Source organism: Oryza glaberrima, chromosome 12, assembly GCF_000147395.1.
Source record: "Oryza glaberrima chromosome 12, OglaRS2, whole genome shotgun sequence".
Classification (NCBI taxonomy): Eukaryota; Viridiplantae; Streptophyta; class Magnoliopsida; order Poales; family Poaceae; genus Oryza; species Oryza glaberrima.
The window spans coordinates 17943025-17962102 of record NC_068337.1 but is presented as its reverse complement, the minus strand read 5'-3'; the positions used below and the strand labels follow the sequence as shown (position 1 = coordinate 17962102).

The following is a 19078-nucleotide window of genomic DNA, read 5'->3' as shown; positions in this document are numbered from 1 at the left end:
GTTTTTTTTATTTACATTTAATGCTCCATGTATGTATCCAAAGATTCGATGTGACATTTTTGGGAAAAAAATTTAGGAAATAAACAAGGCCTAAATTGACTTTTATTTTTATTTTTGTAAAACATATGTATTCCTCTAGCAGAAATTAATATTTGATGTTTACGAGAAAATTTGGTTAAACTTTTAAATTGTCAAATGCTCTATTTGAAAAGAAGAAAAATGGTTATGCATGAATTTGCCTTAAAAATACTATTATCGTAAACTTATTAGATTTACCGAAAGTTCTTAAAGTTTATCTAACTTGATCGTAAACATCAAATATTTATGATTAGAGGGAGAATAAAGCATGTATTCTATTCTAACTAAGGGAGGGTGCGGGTGCATGAATCAATTAAGGGATATGATCACGGACCACGATTAGAGGATCACAGAACACAGAACACGTGAAGAAAGGTGGGAGGTGGGAGCAATGTGGAACGTTGGATGTGAGTGAGATGATCCTGATCGTTTCATAAAATAAAGTATGAAGGATGTGAACGGTTGTTTGGTGAACTATATGGTTATTAAGTAATCTACTAGTTAAAGATAGATGTTTAAATATAACTGTAATAATAATAAAGTCAGTTTTAAAGCCTACTTGTCGATGACGCTTTCATACTTTATTAGTTTATTGAAGATCTAGGTGAGGATAATGATATCTCTGAATGTTTGTAAGTCGATATCATTGTCATATCCTGCGGGAATTTCAGGTCAAAAACTTCAGCTAGTGAAGAATAAATAAGGCCTATTTGGAACTTGTCAACTTTAACCAATAAGGAAAACTAACTTGTTCATGTACCTACGAAAATCTTGTGAAATTGGACCTAATCTGAGAAGATCACTCCTTTCGAAAAGTTTAGTTGCCTCAAAAGAATAATTAGTTGTTCATCGGTTAATCCCTAGAAAAGGGATATTGTAGTGGATTGATGGGTGGATTCTCCTCTAAATCCATCTCAATTTTAATTTCCTTGGGAGAGCGATTAACCTAATAAAACCATAATGTGAGCATCTTAATTAGCTCAGCTAGCAATCATGAAATATTTCTAAAAGCAAAAGAAAAAAAAGGATCATACGTTCATTGGAATGTATATATCATGGACAAACATCCATTGAAATTTAGGAAAATATAATAGAACTATTGCATGCAAACATGTACTAGTATATACCAAGACATGCACATGAACTTTTGGTGGTTGATAATTTATTCAAGTGAATAATGAATCACAAAAGGGGTGAAAGCAATGTGCCCAAGATGAAGACATGTTCTTGGATAGTATCTCTCACAAAAAAAACGGTGGTGGTGTCAAAATCGAAGTGTTGCAATTGGATATCTCTCACAATCACATCTGTGTATGCGTGCGTCTGCGAGAAGGAAAAAGATGGGAGGAAATTTGAGCACGATGTGGCTATACTTGTGCCATTCATATTGGTTGCTACTTAGCACGTGCCATAGAAACTTTTTTTGAAGGGTGTGGACAATCCTATCACAAAAAGGTGATTTGTCATGTTGCAAACCAAAACAGTGTTTGCTAGCTTTTGTTTGGAATTTGGTCCTTTGGCTTCATGCCTTCATATCTAATCAAAGATTTCGGACACCCCTTCCTTATTACTCTCTCCGTTCAGGAATTTCGTTTTTAGCTTATACTATTTTGTCAAAATAAGTTCACTTGTAATCTCTTATTACTATCCACCGCCTGTCTGTAAATCGATGAGTTATATTTCTTTAATACCTTTTATCTACTCATCACAAATAATATGTTTTCTCTTAATGATATCACTTTGACCTTTTTCCCTCCATCTCGTTTTGAACACCCAGAGTAAAGATGAAGTTATTTTAGAATAGGGGGAATAGTTTATTACTTTTTAGTTAAAAGTTAATATTGGGGTCCCTTATTGGATAAATAATAGCATAAATTAGAGACCGGGTGTGAAACACATGATATAGGATTATAAAATTTTAAAATACAGCAATTAGAAAACGAAGTGTCATTTGGCCTTGTAATCTTGGGAGGCTTTTTTTTATTGGGCCTTGTAATTTGCTACTACTTCCTTCCATCCTAAAATACAAGTCACGACATTTTTTTAATATTTCATACAAGGCAATTCACTAGCACCTAACTATTTCCTAAAATTGTTTTATTTTCTAAATCCTCTACCCTTCTTCTCTAATCACATTAGAGGCATGCATTGTATTTACTAAGGTAATCCAAACGAGAAAGTGATAATAATTATTTTTTCGTCTTTGCATTAGTGGTGGTTATACCGTATATCTTGGGATGAAGGGAGCACTGTTTAATTATAGATAATTAGTACTAATGGTAGATTTTAGATCCCTAGATATTTGGGCTTTGAATGCATACTTTGCATCGGCCAGCATACAACCCTGATTACATATAGATAATATCTTTTTGGTTGAGTCAGTCCAATAAGTTGGTTGTGTGAAGTGGTTTATGATTGGCCTACAACTAATGGTAAGATTTGAACGAATTGAGTGGATTGTTGTGCGCTTTGAAATGAAATTCTATAGCCAATGTAGTTTTGCTTACAAATCAAACTAAGTTTAGACAGAAAATGTTTTTGTGAAATTTACTCTTTCTAGAAAATAAACAAAACACGTCAGCTAGCAAACTCAAAGTGGAAGTTGGATGGCACAAAAGTTTGCATTGGTCATTGCTACAATTATTCTGTTTGCTTCTATAGTAACCCTAGGAGACTAACTTTTAGTTATCACTTCGGGCACTATCAGGGATCCATCCAGACATGTTATCTGTGCCGGCTGTGATAATCAAAACTAAGTAGAAAACGACATTCGCATTAATCCCCGTGGCCTCCGAGGGACCCGCTGGTCTAACCTCAAGATATTAAAATATAGTGCATTGTACACACCGTACAACAACTGGATTGATGGATGCAATCAGTAAAAAACTTAAGAATTGAACATTCAAATAAAATCTTGGTAAGTGGATGGTGCATTTTCTATAAACTTAATTTAGTTTTAGTTTGTAGTATAGCAACTTGGCTAAGTATATATGTATTGTTATGGTTAACGAGTGGTATGTGAGTTTTTCACGATGTCAATATGCCATCACATAGCAACCCTGCGAATAATACCTTATAATTATTCTTTATATAAGAATTATGTTATCCATCCAATTTGCACCAACGATTCTAAAATCTCAACTGAAATACAAATATTTCTACATGCTAAAATTTAACTAATTTCAATTATAAAATTTAGATTAAATTTCACAGAACTACATATTTTATGGTTTAAGTTGCAAAAAACAACATACATTTTGACACTTGGCACTTAAGTACATATATTTTGGTAGTTTAGTTTCACGAAACCACACTATCGATGAATGGATTCACCCGTGAGATGACGTGGTTGTTCATCTAGGATGAGGACGTGTCATCATTATTAATTTCATGCGATGGCTATAATAGAATGTCTTGTCCTCGTCCTAGGTGAAACAACCATATCATCTCGCGAGTGAATCTATAAATCGATAGTGTAGTTTTGTGAAACTACACAACCAAAATATATGTACTCAAGTGCCAAGTGTCAAAGTGTGTGTGGTTTTCTACAACTTAAACCACAAAACGTGTAGTTTTGTGATATTTACTCTATTTTGAGTATGCTCATACAAATCTGCGCAAGTATATTAATAAAATGAGTGTTTAACTATTGAATATGTGTAGCAAAAAGTACTTGAAATAATTAAGTTGTTACAAATGTACCAAAATCACTCCCACATTGTAAGTTGTTGCACCCGTACGCTCATTTATTAGGTTCTTGCATTAAATTACACCCATCAGTCAAGTTTTGTTGCATTAGCAAGCTGACCTCTCATATTTTGGCATTAAATTACATCCACCCCAAGTTTATATACCACAAATGCAATTTCCTCTTTAAGATATATGATACAATTAATTTTATTCATTTTTGATATATAATTTTGTAAACTATTTATCCAGTAAAATATAGCAATAATATGTATTCCCTCCATCTCAAAATAACTTTATTTTTATTATCTTATTTATCCTAAAATATTTTTATCTTTTAAACATGAAACAAATACATTAAGACGAGAGATAATTACATTGTTATTTGATAAAGTATAGATAATTACATTGTTATTTGATAAAGTATAGGGTATTCTATTTTTTTTCTTTTGTTATTTGTATGTGTAGGGTAGATAAAAAAATAAAGTTATTTTATGACGGAGGGTCGGACGTAGTAATAAAATTACTCCAATGTTGTAGAAGTGGTAATAAATGTAAAATCTATATGATTTTTCTATGATGTCTTATATTCTTAAACTAAATAATTTGAGATTTTCTAGACTTTTTATATTTCTAAACTAAATATTTCAAGATTTATTGATGATGATCAAAGTTTTCACAATTTAACCGGATAAAGTTAATAGTGTTATACACTCACTCCGTCCCATAATATAAGCTCCGTCCCATAATACAAGGGATTTTCGAGGGGATGTGACATATCCTAGGACAACGAGTTGATACATGATTTTGACTCAAATCTGCGGAAGAATTTTGAAAGAAAAGAAAAACCTCTCACAAACATCACCCGTTCTCTGATGATGAACCTCTCACAGATTCCTAAACATTCCTTAAATCCATGACACAACATCAGTTTCAGAATTTCACCGCCAAAATTCAAGATGCCGTAAATTCAGAAAGAAAGAACGAAAAAACGACACGCAAGATTCTTCAGAAACTCCTACGCCGCAAGATAAGAACAGCAGCTACAAACGAGATGCCGTACAAGAACACTTTGACAGCGATAGAAAGAAAGCAACATCACCTGAATAACAGATAATCGCAGCAAAGACCAGACTGAGAGATGTGTACTGTAAAAATGTATTTAGAAAGTTTTCTCCTTTTTTTTTGAGCCATTAACGTCATAGATTTTGCCGTCTTACCACTGCAGGGAGAAGCTTTTGGTATAACTGTCAAAAGTTGCATCTGCAGATGCTAATAGCAGTGGTCATGGTGACAGCACAACAAGGTCTCATGGTTTATCACAAATGATATTTTCACCTTAAGCACACAATCCAACTCCACAATGAAAGTTACTACCAAATACCCAAAGGGTTAACAAAACGTCTAGGGATGGTGGTTTAGGGGTACAGGAACTCAGGAAATTTAGGACAGTGAATCGACGACGAGACCCAGATAAATAAGAGCCTGACTGGCGGGGACGAGTTTTGTGATACAATTCCTTAATGGTTGTGACTCTGTATGTTTTAAGAGAATCCTTGTTCCTACATACCCAAACCGATCATAACTGAAAGTTCAGTAGTAATCACATGGTGGAGAACAGGTGAGGTTTACTTCGGGCCGATGTCCTTCAGCGCGCAGATCTGCTCCTCTCCCATGGCAGACATAACAGTCACCACCAGGTCCTTCCCTTCTCCAAATCCATCCTTGATCTGCACAAGCAAATGAATATGAAGATCAAAATATAGTAAGGCTCTTGTTTAATATTATGAAGAAATAAAATTGTTCATAAATGCAGATTGGACTTTTGGTGCACATGGTAATTGGGGGGCTAATTTAGGTCACAATGGCATACTCAATAGAAACAGCCGATGTATAAAAAAGAGACACAGTATTGATCAGTTAAACATTGATTTGTGAAGACCTTGCATCTGAAAATGTTGACGATTAAAACTAGCAAATACCAGAGGAGCTTTGCCTTTTATATTATATGTAAAAACAGATAGGCAAATTCAGATTCAATTCATCTCTGAAACTGAAAAAAGTACAAACTTCCAAAAACAATCACTTTCCGATGAAAAACAGCAATACTCTTTAACTATGTAAATAAGCTGCCAAATTTGGTCGACATTCTATTACCAATTAAGAATTGGTACAAGCATCAACCTATTTCTAATGCAAACAAAAGAAGCCAGAAGTATGCGCCGAAATTGTACATACCTGACTAAGCAGGTTATCATCAGTAGGGAGCCTGAGGTCATCCTTGGTGTTGCCATTTTCAGTTAACAGACTCACCTAAAAATGTTTAAAACAAATAGATTCAACACACGATAACACAAAATGATGAACAAACATGAGCAATGAAGAATAGAATGAAACTTACAAATCCATCCTCAGATATATCAATGAGCTGGTACTCCGTACGGTTCACATGCGGGACCTGTAAAACATTCACATTAACATTAACATATTTTGTGTGACCAGAAGCAGCACTAACTCAGAAAGTGTTGAAGACATGTACTGACATCACAGTTGTGAGAAGATGGCACAATATCTTCGAGCTTCTTGGCAGTAAAGATGTCAATTGCAACAAAGTGGCACTTGGCGTGACCGTGCTTCCCAGTTTTAGAGGTTGAAACCTCAACAACCTACATATTTGTTTCAAATGCATAACATTAGAGATCAACAATCCAGTGAAGGAATGAGCCATCAACACGAGGCCAGATGGAGAATATGACTTTAGCTCTACAAAAACAGATCTTGGCATCCAATCTAAAAAGGGGAGACAAGGTAAATGGTACTTATTACAGAGATAACTAGCATAATTAATAAATTGACTAGGATAACAGGTCATCATAGAGCCATCCCAGCATTGCTAGACTAAACAATTGTAAAACTATAAACGCACTTTATCACTATACAATTCATAGCAAGAATATACCAGCTCACCCATGACTACTACCTGGCACAGTGCAAGTACCGAGTTTCAGACAAGTTTGCTACCCTGCTATTATCCCAAGAAGTGGTCCAAGAAACTTAATTGCATGGACCACAATACAGAAATTACTATATGCAGGCACAACATACACCACGCAACAAGTATGCGAGTCACCGCAGTGGTAAACCGTGTGCTACTAGTACCAAGTTGCAGACAGTGTAGCTGCCCTCACATGCCCCTGTCCAAAGTTGGTGAAACGAACCAAAATCTGATCCTGTGCAGGATGAATGCAAAATCTAGTACGATGCTAAATAGAACTATCTTGCGAGAGAACATTATCTTAGCCACGCCGAATGACATAACTCAAACCAGAGACATTTCTATTTCGCTTAAGATATTCGATTTGCAAGATACATTTTTCAAGCACCTAAGCCTGGCATAATCAACTTTTACAAAAGCTGAACAAATTTTTTTGCCAAAACGATTAGTAATAGTAATCCTAGTCTGACATGCTAACGATTAAACCATCTAACATCAACATCTACCTGGAATTCAACCTTACTGTAGCACCTACAGACAGTCACATTGAACGAGAGAAGTAATGAACTTTCTCTGGCACGCATCAGAATTAACACTAACGACGCAGGGAGAAACCCAGTCCAAGATCAAGATCACTGAACACAAAAAAGAAAAAAACACACAGATTAGTCCTAACACCCATTCAACCCGCGAACTCACACGGAGCGGCAATCGAGATGGAGAGACGACCACGCACAGATCTATCTACCCCACCTAGCGGATCGAGATCTCAATCGATGGATCAATCAATCAATCAATCAATCAATCAATCTACCTTGCAGGGGCGGTTCTTGATGACTATGTAGCCATTTTTGCGGATGGTCCCAGCCTGCTGCGGGTAGGTCTTGGAGGCGCCGGCGTCGGCCTTCGACTCGAAGTGGTGCTCCTCGGAGTCCGACATCGCCCGCTCCTCGGATCAGAAACCCTACAAAATCCCCTGAAAATCTCCAGCAAAATTGGGGAGCCATCGATCAGTCCAAGAGAGGAGGATGTATGGAGGTGTTGGTCTGCGCGGAGGGAGGAGGAGGGCTTGGAGTACCTTGCGAGAGGTGGTCGCGGCGGCGTCGGCGGCGGCGGCGGCGGCGACGGCGAGGGGGGAGGAGGGGAGGAGGGAGGGAGAGTGGCGATGGAGTGGGATATGTATTGTTGGTGTTGAATTTGTTGGTGGTATTTTGCACTTTGGTCCTCGGATTACTCTCATTTTGTGCATTCGGGTTTCTGTTTTCTGTTTCTATCTACGTCGAAAAGGCGATTTTGTTTTTCAAGTTTATTTATGATTCAAAGTTGATTTTTGGGGTTCCCTCTGGTGGAACATAATGTGGACTTCTTGATTATAATAATTTGACTGTTGTATGAGAGCGCTCTATCTCAATTTTTCTTAAGAACAGAACATAAACTCACACTATCACAACACGTGTGTACACCTACCCATATGAGCATACACATGTACACCCTACCTCTACTCTAAAAAATTATGCCGGTGTATTATGAGATCGGTGAAGTCATCGTGAATGTATTGTTAACCCTTTCAAACTATTTCATATAAGTATAATTTACCGACAAACTCTCTATTCCTCCAATAATTGATAAATGTATATTATGTAAGTTTAAACTTTGACCGCTTTTATTTTTTAAAAAAATAAATACTTAATATTTTATCTTATTGAAATGTAGTGCTATAAATATAATTATACAACTTTTATTCATCATAATATAATCATTTAGAGGTATTTTGTGGTGATGGTCGTCAATAATTCTAGAAGGGGGAGTAAAATTTTGGAACTAGCCAAATAACCCCTCAACCACAGTCCCAGTCTCCTAGATGAATTTGCCTTTGCCACCCATCATGGTTGTATGACCTAGCATTATACGTCTTCTCTAAACACTACATAGTCCCAATTGCTTACCTTTAATAGGCGAAATTTCATTCTCTTTAATACCCCAAATCCTCTTTACGACTTCATATAATTGTAAAGGCAGGACACCAACTAATATTACCGTAATATGTCATGACAACATGGAGAACCTTAACCAAAACCAATCTGCACTGCAATTGTGTAAATCAAAGTCTCGCTCCTAAATCAGTAGTCATCGTTGGCTTTTATCTCATCTCGTATGACAAGCTTCTTTCAAATTATGGCAACCTTTTAAATAACACGAGCGATTCAATAAAATTGCATGCATTAATTTTTACCAATTAATTTTTTTGGCAACTTTGATTTTTTTAAGATAATGGAATAAACATCTCGGCCTTTGCTCATCAGAGCTATAACTAATTATTACAAAGTATCACTCTAACAAAAAGTGTAGTTCAAACGAAATTAAACACACCTAACAAAATAAAAAGACCAAACCAAGATAAGGAGAACGCATTTATTCAAGTCTGTTTGTGAATCTCCATCCATAGTTTACAAAGAGTTGCATAAACGTCGTCTCAAGCCTACGACATACAACCTTCATAAGCTCTCCATCATCTTCACACTTTTGCAGCTGTGCCCAAAACCGGAGCTAATAAGTTACCCTGAAAATTACCTGCATATATGAGATATATGGTGATTTGTCAAAAGTCATATCATTCCTACTCAGCCACATAGCCCAACATATGGCAGATGCTCCTACAAGTATGAGTTTGGTTGGTTACCAATTTTCGTCCACACTAGTACAAATCCTATGCCACCAAAATTACCGGTGTCAATACTTGCTAGGATTTTGACACAACCAAAATATTGGCAGAACGAAAATTGGCTCCGAACCAAATAAGCCATATAACCTCTATCGACTCTCTTTTGCATAATCCAAGTAGACGGAGATGGTGCGGCGATGGCAGCATGGACTAGTTCTGATTCTCCCCTTCCACTCTCTCGTGCTGCGACGAAAAAATAGGTCATCAATAGAGTTAAAAGTTTAGTCTTCCAGTATTTTTTTTGTGTGTTATTATGTTTTTCATCTGCATGTGGTTTGAAGTCAATAACTCGTGTATCATGGCTGTGGCCGGATTAATTAAGAAACTGTTATTAAGAAAAGGAAAAAAAAAAACCCTACAATGTGCTTGTTACAACTTTGACGGTCAAAACAAAAAGTGGAAGCAAGTTACTTATGGTCGATGTAATTTATCATGCAGGAAGGGGTGCATGTGCAAAAAAATGTAGGCGAGGCGAGAGGGGCTCAAAAATATCTGGGGCGCGACGGCGTGAGGAGCACGTGGTGGGGTGGGGGGGGGGGGGGGGAGGGGGGGGGGGGACAAAGCCGGTCGCGGCGCCGCCGGACTCCACGCCGCGCCATCAAATCCCGCGGAGCGCGCGGGGCTCTCGCGTCCGCCGCCCGATCGGTCGCCGTCCGTCCATCCTGGCCGTCCATCCCTCCTGATTAGGCACGGGTTCCTAGGAAGTGTATACTCCCTTCGTATATGGCCCTGTTCAGATCGCTGGCAAAATTTTTCACACATAGAATATTTGAACACATACATGAAGTATTAAACATAAATAAAAAAATAACTAATTATACAGATTACATGTAAATTGCGAGATAAATCTTTTGAGCCTAATTGCTCCATGATCTGATAATGTGGTGCTACAGTAAAAATTTTGCAAATGACGGATTAATTAAGCTTAATAAATTCATCTCGCAATTTACACGCGGGTTCTATAATTTGTTTTGTTATTAGTCTACGTTTAATACTTCAAATATCTGTCCGTATAGCCGATGTGACACGCCAAAAACTTTACACCCATAGATAAACACAGCCTATGTCCCAAAATATAAAATCAGAGAAAGATTCTATCTTTCTCCCGGCAACTCGCCCGGCCACCACGCGTCACCCCTCCTCACTCACGCAGTCACGCCTAGATAGAGGAGAGGGGATAGAGAGGGATGAATGGAGGGGAGTTGGCCGGGAGAGGGGAGGAAGAAGAGGATGGTGAGAATGACATGTGGGGCTTATATGGGCCTCATCATTTTTAAATTAAATTTTAGTGTAACTGACATGTGGGCCCATAATTTTTATTATTTTCCAAATCAAAATTTCCACGTAAGCATCACGTCCTATGAAGACCGAGTCAAATTAGGTACGTAGGCGCCACGTTAGCGAAACTGCCGTCCAACCTATATTTTACCGGTTTTGACAGTTGAGGGACCCGTTGTATCTGTTTTTTGGTTGAAGGATAAAAATCGGATTTTCGTTGACAAGTTAAGGGATGAACTTATTCCCAACATAAATGTTTCTTCTCTCATCCTCCCGCGCACATCAAGATCGCGTGCCCCTGCCCACGCCGGTCTTATCCCACGTGTGACCTGGTCGACGCCAATCTTCCTCACGCCATCCATGTCCTGAAGTCGATCTCCCCAATCCTCCTTCCCTTTGTCCCCTACACTCGTCTCCCACTTCCGATGCAGCAATAATCATCGACATCATCACCAAGCAGCAGCAGCAGCAGCAACAATAATCAGGATCATCACCAAACCACCGCTAGCAGCACAACCACACAACATCATCAAATTCCAGCAGCAAACCACACCAAAAGGCGGGAATCACCTTGACTCATGACCAAGTCAGCGACTGGAACACTGAAATTGTTTCGATGGTCCAAGTCCTCTTCTTCACCAATAGACCAACCGTGGCTCAAATCGATGTCGAGTGAGTCGAATCCACAGTTGCCATCCCTTGGACATATGGGAGTGGAGTTTCCTGCTCACCTCTTGAAGCTCCCTCGTCTAAAGGTTATCGGCCAACGGCCGGCTCGGACGGGGAGGTGCCAACCCTACATCAGGGCTGGGGAGGGCGGGGGACGCGAGGGAGTGCCGGGCCGATTCAACCTGTACGTGTTGGACCTTGGGGAATCAGCCACGGAAGACCACCGAACTGTGACAAAGACTGTCAGTGGGATCAGCGATGTTGACGAGGGTTGAAGATGCTCCAGATGAATCAGAGTATGTGGAGAAGATGGAACCAACGCCAGAAACCCTCTACATGTCGACATGAGAGACAGTCCGGGTATGGGCGCCAAGAATCACCGTGCAGGAACATTTTCGCCTCTAGCGTGGAAATGAGAGGAGAGAGACGGAGGCGCGAGATTGGGAACGGGAGAGGAGCGTGAGAGCATGATAAGAGAGGTGCAAAACAGATCCCTATCCAAATATTTAGGAATTATGTTAAAAAAATAGATACCATAGTGACCCTAAACAGGAATCTAAAAATCGGCATTCCCTTCACCAGGTTTATCGCTCTCCATAAGTACAGAAGAAGTCTCGCTCCCAATTAGCCTCCTGCGTGCTCATCACGGGGTGCGAACGATTGTGGTGGGAAAGGGAGAAACAACCGAGATTTGTGTGGGTGGATAAACATGTGACCCTACTTTTTAATTGGAGGAACTTGATTTAGGTGATCTCTCGAAGAGATCAATATATTCAACACCTCAAAGCCGATTTACAAATCCCAAAAACAGAGTTTCAGGGATAGAGTTTTAGGCCTCTCTTGGCTCCGAGCGAGACTTATGTTAGCGGAACACACACACATATATATATATATATATGCGCGTGCGCATTAGAACAAAATGAAAACGGAGGTACTACGATGTATGTGCATCTTACATATATTCAAGGGGGAGCAAAAATAGTCTCTCCAATTGTAAAGTATTTAATGATCCGGACAATATTTTGGCCGAATTTCGACCATTAAATTTATGTTAGTGTAAATCATAAAATCCAACAAGCTTATCATATTACGTTATGGTAGTACTGTTTAAAACAAAACCGATATATACCATCATTTTGTTTTTACCGGAACACATTTTACAAACAATTGATTATCAAAGTTATAAAAAAGTCTAACCAAATTTGTCCTTACACATAAAATATTTATAGCTATAGAGATAATACTAAGTCACAGAAGATCATGTTAGCACTCCACATGTATAGCCACAACATCAAGCACCGAAGATAACTTTAATCATAAGTTCAGTTAGTTATGGACACACTAAATGTTAGCTATTGTATCATGCTCCTAACTAGTACTCTCTCTGCTTCATAATATAAGGTGCGATAAAAATTAGCACGGTCTTTAAAACTAATCTTTACCTTATAATTTCTCATATACTATAAGAAAGTCTGTAGTAACAAAATTATAACCATATGAAAGTAAATTTAAATCTCAATCTAATAATATATCTTTTAATAAATAAATTTATTTCATATTATATTAAGTGTTAGTTAAATGTTTTAACGGTTGAATCTTAGGGTGGAGGGAGTACTCCACTAAATAATATATTAGTGGATCACCAATAATGAATTAGTCTATCCAGAGAGTTGATGACACGACGGGGTGGTGGCGCAGTTGGCTAGCGCGTAGGTCTCATAGCTAATATTGTGAGTGATCCTGAGGTCGAGAGTTCGAGCCTCTCTCACCCCAACCGTCCATTCCAGCGATGATGAAATTTGCTCCTGGCAACTTGGGTCGCCAGTGTTCATCTGACTTTGAAATGATGTGAGCATTCCTTGAGCTGGATTTTTTTAAAAATTCTCTTCCCAATATATATAGCTTTTTTTTTGTTATAGTTTTTTAAATTTTTGTTCTCTTCCCACTCTTATATATAGGTTGAGCCATATTACTCTAAAAAGTCTTAGGCTCTTAGCTCGTGCAAAAGTGAAGATTCCAAGGCCTTTAATTCTCTTCTGTTCCTTTGAAAAAAATAATTCAATCCTAGCTGTGAATCATGACACAACACGTGTTTAAGTTCAGTGCTTGTCGACGTTCATAGTTAGAATTGAGTTTTTTATAAAACGGAGGTTACACTTTATCGTTGTATTTATGTCACGTTTATTTAACTTAAGAAACTTTTAATTGTAATTAAAAGACTATTTGTCTCTCCGGCCATGCAACTAGAAAGTTCAAATCCTATTTTTCTCTCTTTTTTTTTGAGCTTACATATATTTTAAAATTCGTTTATCTGTATATGTATATAATCATCCCGTAGCAAAGCACAGGGATATTATCTCTTGTAATTTTACTCTCTTAAAGTAACCATTTTTGTTGTATTAAAGAGTACCAAATTCAAAGCAACTCAGTTTGAAAGGGCAGGAGAATGGAAGCACACTCAGCTGTCGAGAGATTCGGTTCCTTTCTCAAATGGTTCCATTTATTCTGCTGAATACAAAGCAAGAGTACCTCAGGTAGAAAAATGCAATAATTTCGTTTTATTAACCGGTAAGATGCCACAAAAGAATAGTTAGCTACACATTAGCATTATGATTTATGAGGAGCATACATCATTACATCATACAACAGATACATCTTTCTCGTACAAGTAGCGAAAAGTACAGATATGCTTCAACTTTCAACTGCCTGAGGTTTGCAACTGCTACTATTTCACAAGTAACATTTTTATATCTTGAACAAACTGTATGTATTGCCCTTTGAAGTTTTGAGTTCCTCACTTTACCATCATATCAAGGTAAGATCATGTAAATCTTTGTTTTGTTTTTTTATCATGTTGATAGTTCGTCACAGTCGTCGTACGGAGGAGCCAAGGTACTTTCAGCTGGTAAAACTGATCTGAAACAAGTTGTAACTGATAGGTAAGACAACCACGGATAATAGTAAGTCCTTACATTGTAGCCAGTTATAAATATTGCTTGTTGCACCTACAGTTTGTAACCTAAAAGAAAGAGAATTTTCTCTAAAAGAAATTAGTGCCAGACAAGATCACAAGAACACAGGCATAACGAACTGACAACAGTATGTTTATTCAAGATAGAGATAATTCATAGCCATGGAGTTAATGAAATTGTATATGCTCTTCGCTAGATTTCTGAGCAAACCACAAAGCAATTGTTGCTCATGACAATATTCTACCTCTAATTTATAACAGGGAACCAGCATTTTGGTTATAAAATTTGCATCTGGGAGTTCTGTATTATGAATACAAACACACAGAGGGATTCAAACATTCCAATAGAATGTTTTTGAGCGAAGAAAATGGGTAATGTTCAAAGAAATTATCAATTCTTTCCTTAATTAAACAACGAATAGAAGCGGTGTTAAGAAGATACCTCAGCCACCAATGTGAATCATAGGTCTATTTGCTGTCTTAGCAATATCAAACATCCCAGCGTGTTTAGCTTTCTTCCTTTTAACCTGGGTAAAATAAGTTGGCGATTATGCATGATAAAAAGGCTAGTATGCAAACATTGTATCTATAATATAACTAATGATACACTAAGTGACGTCTGTCCCGAAATGTAGCTATTTTTAGCTATGAACATAGACAAAGTTGAGTAACAAATAACAGTAGAACCCTATTTGCTGTCCAAAGGAACAATTGCCGCAGGTGCAGGCAGAGCAAGAGCCACCTGCTGATGGAGGCAAAAGGCACTGGCAAACATTAAAAATATTCCAGCATCTCAGGTCACCTAGTAGAGCAAATTTTCATAGAAACCTAGGATATATTGCACAGTTTCTACCAGGAACAGGATAGTTCGCCTCTGCTTTTCTTATACCTAATGCGGTCCAAACCAACCAAAAATGCATGCTCTTCCTTCCTCAAGGGAAATCCCAGAAGCCAAAAGAGACTACTTCTGTTTTGAACTTATTTTTTTTATGCTGATTTTTTTTTGGGGTCAACAAAAGCAGCCTTTTAACTAGAACAATCATTTTCTTGTAAAACAAATTAATTAAATCCATATGTTCTTAAACTGCTCACGAGAGAGAGAGAGAGAGAGAGAGAGAGAGAGAGAGAGAGAGAGAGAGAGAACAGTTCAAAATCTTTTGGTATCATGTTCTATGAAAGGAAAAGGAGTGTTGAAATAGGTGGTGCAAGATTGTTATTTGACAAAAGGGATAAATGGTCTAGATTACTCCTTTTGTCTTCCATACATAAGGTGTCAACCAAGTGAATTTCTACACTTACCGCAGCGCTTATTATTTCTCTGAGTCCAGCATCATCAACACCAGCTCGGATAGGCTCTCTCAAGCTCACCTGCACAAACCAGAATGTCTGTATTCATTTATTTCCTTTTAGCATTTTGCACAGAGGACTTGTTTCTCCCTTTATTTTATCCATCCTTGTCCAATAGTAAAAATACAACATGTAGAACTGCACAATGAGATTTCACTTTTAAAGAGGCAAATGGAATTAACAACCAAAGTTTCAAATGTACAGTGAATTTAAATAATGAGCAATACTACTTGCAAAAAGTCAGTCAAATTTTACTCTGATTACGGTTTAATATATCATGGACACTAGAACGGCCCCGTACTGAACTTTCACTTTCAGACCTAAGGCACGGCACACCTAATCCTTTACAACAGAAATTCCAAAAGCAAGAGAAGGAAACAAAGCACATGAATACCGTTCAACCATCCAATTACTCATTCAAATTATGTTATGATAAAAAAAAAATGATGATATAACATGTTTGGAACATCATGGGCATTTATAGCTCTATACAGAAATATGTTTTTTTAATCTGTTAAATAGTTCACAATTGCAAAAGAAAATTATTTACTACATATGGTATAATTTTGCATGATTATGCATGACACATTAAAACTAATTGAGTTATTCAAAACCAGTGACCACAACATCAGTGAAAGCACAAAAATTGTCCCTCATAGAATCCAAAGTAGAAAATTTAACATATTGGCTCAAAATATGGTACAGAAATTTGCTGAAATACAAGTCAAAGGATTCACAAAACGTCTGGTTAGCATACCTCAGAGGGGCCAAATAAGCACACTTTCAAGTTGCCATCAGCCAATAATCGTAATCTATTGCAACCAGCACAAAAATGCTGTGTCATCGATGTAATAAACGAAATTGTTCCAGCATGACCATCAATCTTGAAATTCTTCGCCGTCTCTGACGGATGATCTTGAAGTCTTTCTACACCGTTAAAACGTTGGCGCTGATCCACAAGGGTGCAAATTAAATAAATTATTTGTAGCTTGCATAATAAAAATAAATACCACATGCACATACCATGGCTAGGATGCTAGATGCTGTCAGAAGAAAATAAAGGTATAATGTACAAGGAAAGTGAACTTTTCCGAGGTGTACCTTACCACTTTATCCATTATCTCTGCATAAGGAACCAACTTCTTGACATTCCAAACATTACCATCAAACGGCATAAATTCAATAAATCTGACATTGACAGGCTTGTCTCTCGTCATTTCAACAAAATCACAGATCTCATCATCATTCATTCCACGCATGACAACACAGTTGACCTGGCAGCAGAAAAAGGGAAAGAGAACCAATTAAATTAAACTAATGATAAACGCTCATTATGATGTGGATATAGCTCCACTTTGAGGAATGTTGGAAAGAAGGCAAACTGCAGAAATTTTACATATACGAAAATGTGCATACCTTGACAGATTGGAATCCAAGTTCAATAGCAGCATCTATCGATTCCATGACTCTGGAGTGCCCTTTACGCCTTGTCATGAACTCAAACTTTGCAGGGACCAACGTGTCCAAACTAATATTTAGAGCATTGAGCCCACACTCTTTCAATCTTGGGAGCTTCTTAGAAAGAACAAGCCCATTCGTGGTCATCGCAAGAGTTTTCAGTCCCTTCAAGCCAGAAAGATGTAAGCAGATATCTTCAATATCCTTTCTAATGGTTGGTTCTCCACCAGTCAACCGGATCTTATCCACACCAGAAGTAACAAAAAGATCGGCAACTCGAATGATCTCGTCGTGCGACAGGAGCTCTGCGCTTGGCGTGAGCTCAACTCCTTCTGCAGGCATGCAGTACTGGCATCTCAGATTACAGCGCTCTGTCAAGGAGATCCTCAGGTAGTTGTGAAATCTCCCGAATGAATCGACGAGCATGTCTGACAGTGGCGCCTCGCTTGGTGCTACCTCTGGCAAATTAGCACAAGAAGTTGCATATGTGTTGGAGAAACTATGATTATCAGTAGCTTTGGTTGAGGAGCAAGTGCTCATCAAACATTGGAGCCCAGTTCTCATCGCATCAACCTGAAAATTTCAGTTTACTGTTACAGCACAAAAAAAGCAAGCAATTCGTTTTGGACTGAAAATCAAAATCATTCCTCTGATGTGATATGATACTGCATCAATACATTACTTGATAACTACTACTAGTACTACCCAACGCAAAATTACAGAGACCCAATGCATAATTAGTTAATTACAGAGACACAGTGAGGCGCTTAGCTGAATGAATGATTCATCCAAGGAAAGGAAAGGGAGGAGAAGCTCACCGCGTGATCAGGCCGGCAGCAGCCGCGGCGACGGCGGGCCAGCTCGGAGAGGCAACGCAGCGGCATCATCATCGTCTGACACAAACTACCTATCCCCTCTCCTCCTCGTAATCCAGCGACTGGCTTAATAACCAAAATCGTCACTTTCTCCAGGAAGTAGAAACAAGAAACTGCTGCTTTTAGCCCTGCAGGAGGAGGAGGACGCAGGCATCAAAACGGAACAAAAGAAACAAGAAAAAAAAGGTACGAATCCAAGAAAGCTCGAATCTTTTCTGTTCCGCCACCACCATGGAAGAGAGAGAGAGAGAACCTAACCCCAAGTCCAATCCAATGCCCGCCCCCCGGCGGCTCACGCGGCGGCGGCGATGGATGGAGAGGCGGAGGCGGAGGCGGAGTGGCCTTTCCGAGCTGGGCAGGTCAAGGGTTGGTGGTTACTCGGTGCAGCCCACCCGGCGTGGATGTGGGACCCACGGTGCCTCTCTTTTTATATATTATCCAAAATTCTCTCGTATCCTACACCTCAGAAGTCAGAAGAAGTGTAGTAGTACCTCCTCCCTTTCAAGCACTACACTTCTTCCTCTATATTTGCTCTCGTTTAGCTTAGGCTGTGTTTAGTTCACACTAAAATTAAAAACTTAGTTGAAATTGTAACGATGTGACAGAAAAGTTTAAAGTTTATGTGAGTAGAAAAGTTTGATCGTTTAGCTTAGGCTGTGTTTAGTTCACGCTAAAATTGAAAGTTTGATTGAAATTGGAACGATGTGACAGAAAAGTTTGAAGTTTATGTGAGCAGAAAAGTTTGGTGTGATGGAAAAAGTTGGAAGTTTGAAGAAAAATTTGGGATCTAAACACGGTGTTAATGCGGTGGAGCACAAGAAATGTTTATGGGACCACCTATACATTTGTCGACAAATTTTCTCCTAAAAATTTGACAGATGTAATTACAGTACAACCGTAGTGTAATTACACTGTAACTTGTATGTAATTACAGTGTAACTTGTATGTAAGTTTCACGTAATTTTAAATCATTAGATCTATTATAAAGATTTGTTTTG

The 19078-nt window shown here is 38.2% G+C and overlaps 2 protein-coding genes and 1 non-coding gene across 4 annotated transcripts; 1 reads left to right on the top strand and 2 right to left on the bottom strand.

Annotated features, from left to right (window-relative positions):
• Positions 1–5077: 5077 nt before the first annotated feature.
• On the bottom strand, positions 5078–7953 carry LOC127757516 (eukaryotic translation initiation factor 5A-2). The gene is made up of 6 exons (XM_052283041.1): positions 7839–7953; positions 7575–7736; positions 6309–6431; positions 6167–6223; positions 6004–6078; positions 5078–5495 (listed from the first exon to the last, which is right to left on the bottom strand). Exons 2-6 carry the CDS (start codon positions 7698–7700, stop codon positions 5394–5396), a joined length of 483 nt encoding a protein of 160 aa, XP_052139001.1. The 5' UTR covers positions 7701–7736; positions 7839–7953; the 3' UTR covers positions 5078–5393.
• Positions 7954–13112: 5159 nt separating this feature from the next.
• Positions 13113–13202, top strand: TRNAM-CAU (transfer RNA methionine (anticodon CAU)). The gene is given in 2 exon segments: positions 13113–13150; positions 13167–13202. It is a non-coding gene; the product is annotated as a tRNA-Met (tRNA).
• A 762-nt stretch (positions 13203–13964) lies between these two features.
• LOC127758179 (GTP 3',8-cyclase, mitochondrial-like) lies at positions 13965–18492 on the bottom strand. 2 transcript variants are annotated; one of them, XM_052283798.1, is made up of 8 exons: positions 18339–18492; positions 18024–18208; positions 17164–17778; positions 16854–17021; positions 16505–16696; positions 15700–15768; positions 14843–14927; positions 13965–14345 (listed from the first exon to the last, which is right to left on the bottom strand). In XM_052283798.1, exons 2-7 carry the CDS (start codon positions 18093–18095, stop codon positions 14844–14846), a joined length of 1200 nt encoding a protein of 399 aa, XP_052139758.1. In that variant the 5' UTR covers positions 18096–18208; positions 18339–18492; the 3' UTR covers positions 13965–14345; position 14843. The 2 variants fall into 2 exon arrangements, with proteins under 2 accessions (XP_052139758.1, XP_052139759.1); XM_052283799.1 differs by having other exon boundaries at positions 18334–18485.
• Positions 18493–19078: the final 586 nt, after the last annotated feature.

Excerpts from the sequence above, each read along its gene's own strand:
- LOC127757516 (XM_052283041.1), bottom strand. The coding sequence starts at position 7,700 with ATGTCGGACTCCGAGGAGCACCACTTCGAGTCGAAGGCCGACGCCGGC. Across the intron at positions 6,432-7,574 it reads TCAAGAACCGCCCCTGCAAG|GTTGTTGAGGTTTCAACCTC; the intron begins GTAGATTGATTG and ends ACAAATATGTAG. Across the intron at positions 6,224-6,308 it reads CATCTTCTCACAACTGTGAT|GTCCCGCATGTGAACCGTAC; the intron begins GTCAGTACATGT and ends AATGTTTTACAG.
- LOC127758179 (XM_052283798.1), bottom strand. The coding sequence starts at position 18,095 with ATGATGATGCCGCTGCGTTGCCTCTCCGAGCTGGCCCGCCGTCGCCGC. Across the intron at positions 17,779-18,023 it reads GCTGCCGGCCTGATCACGCG|GTTGATGCGATGAGAACTGG; the intron begins GTGAGCTTCTCC and ends TGAAATTTTCAG. Across the intron at positions 17,022-17,163 it reads TTGGATTCCAATCTGTCAAG|GTCAACTGTGTTGTCATGCG; the intron begins GTATGCACATTT and ends TTCTGCTGCCAG.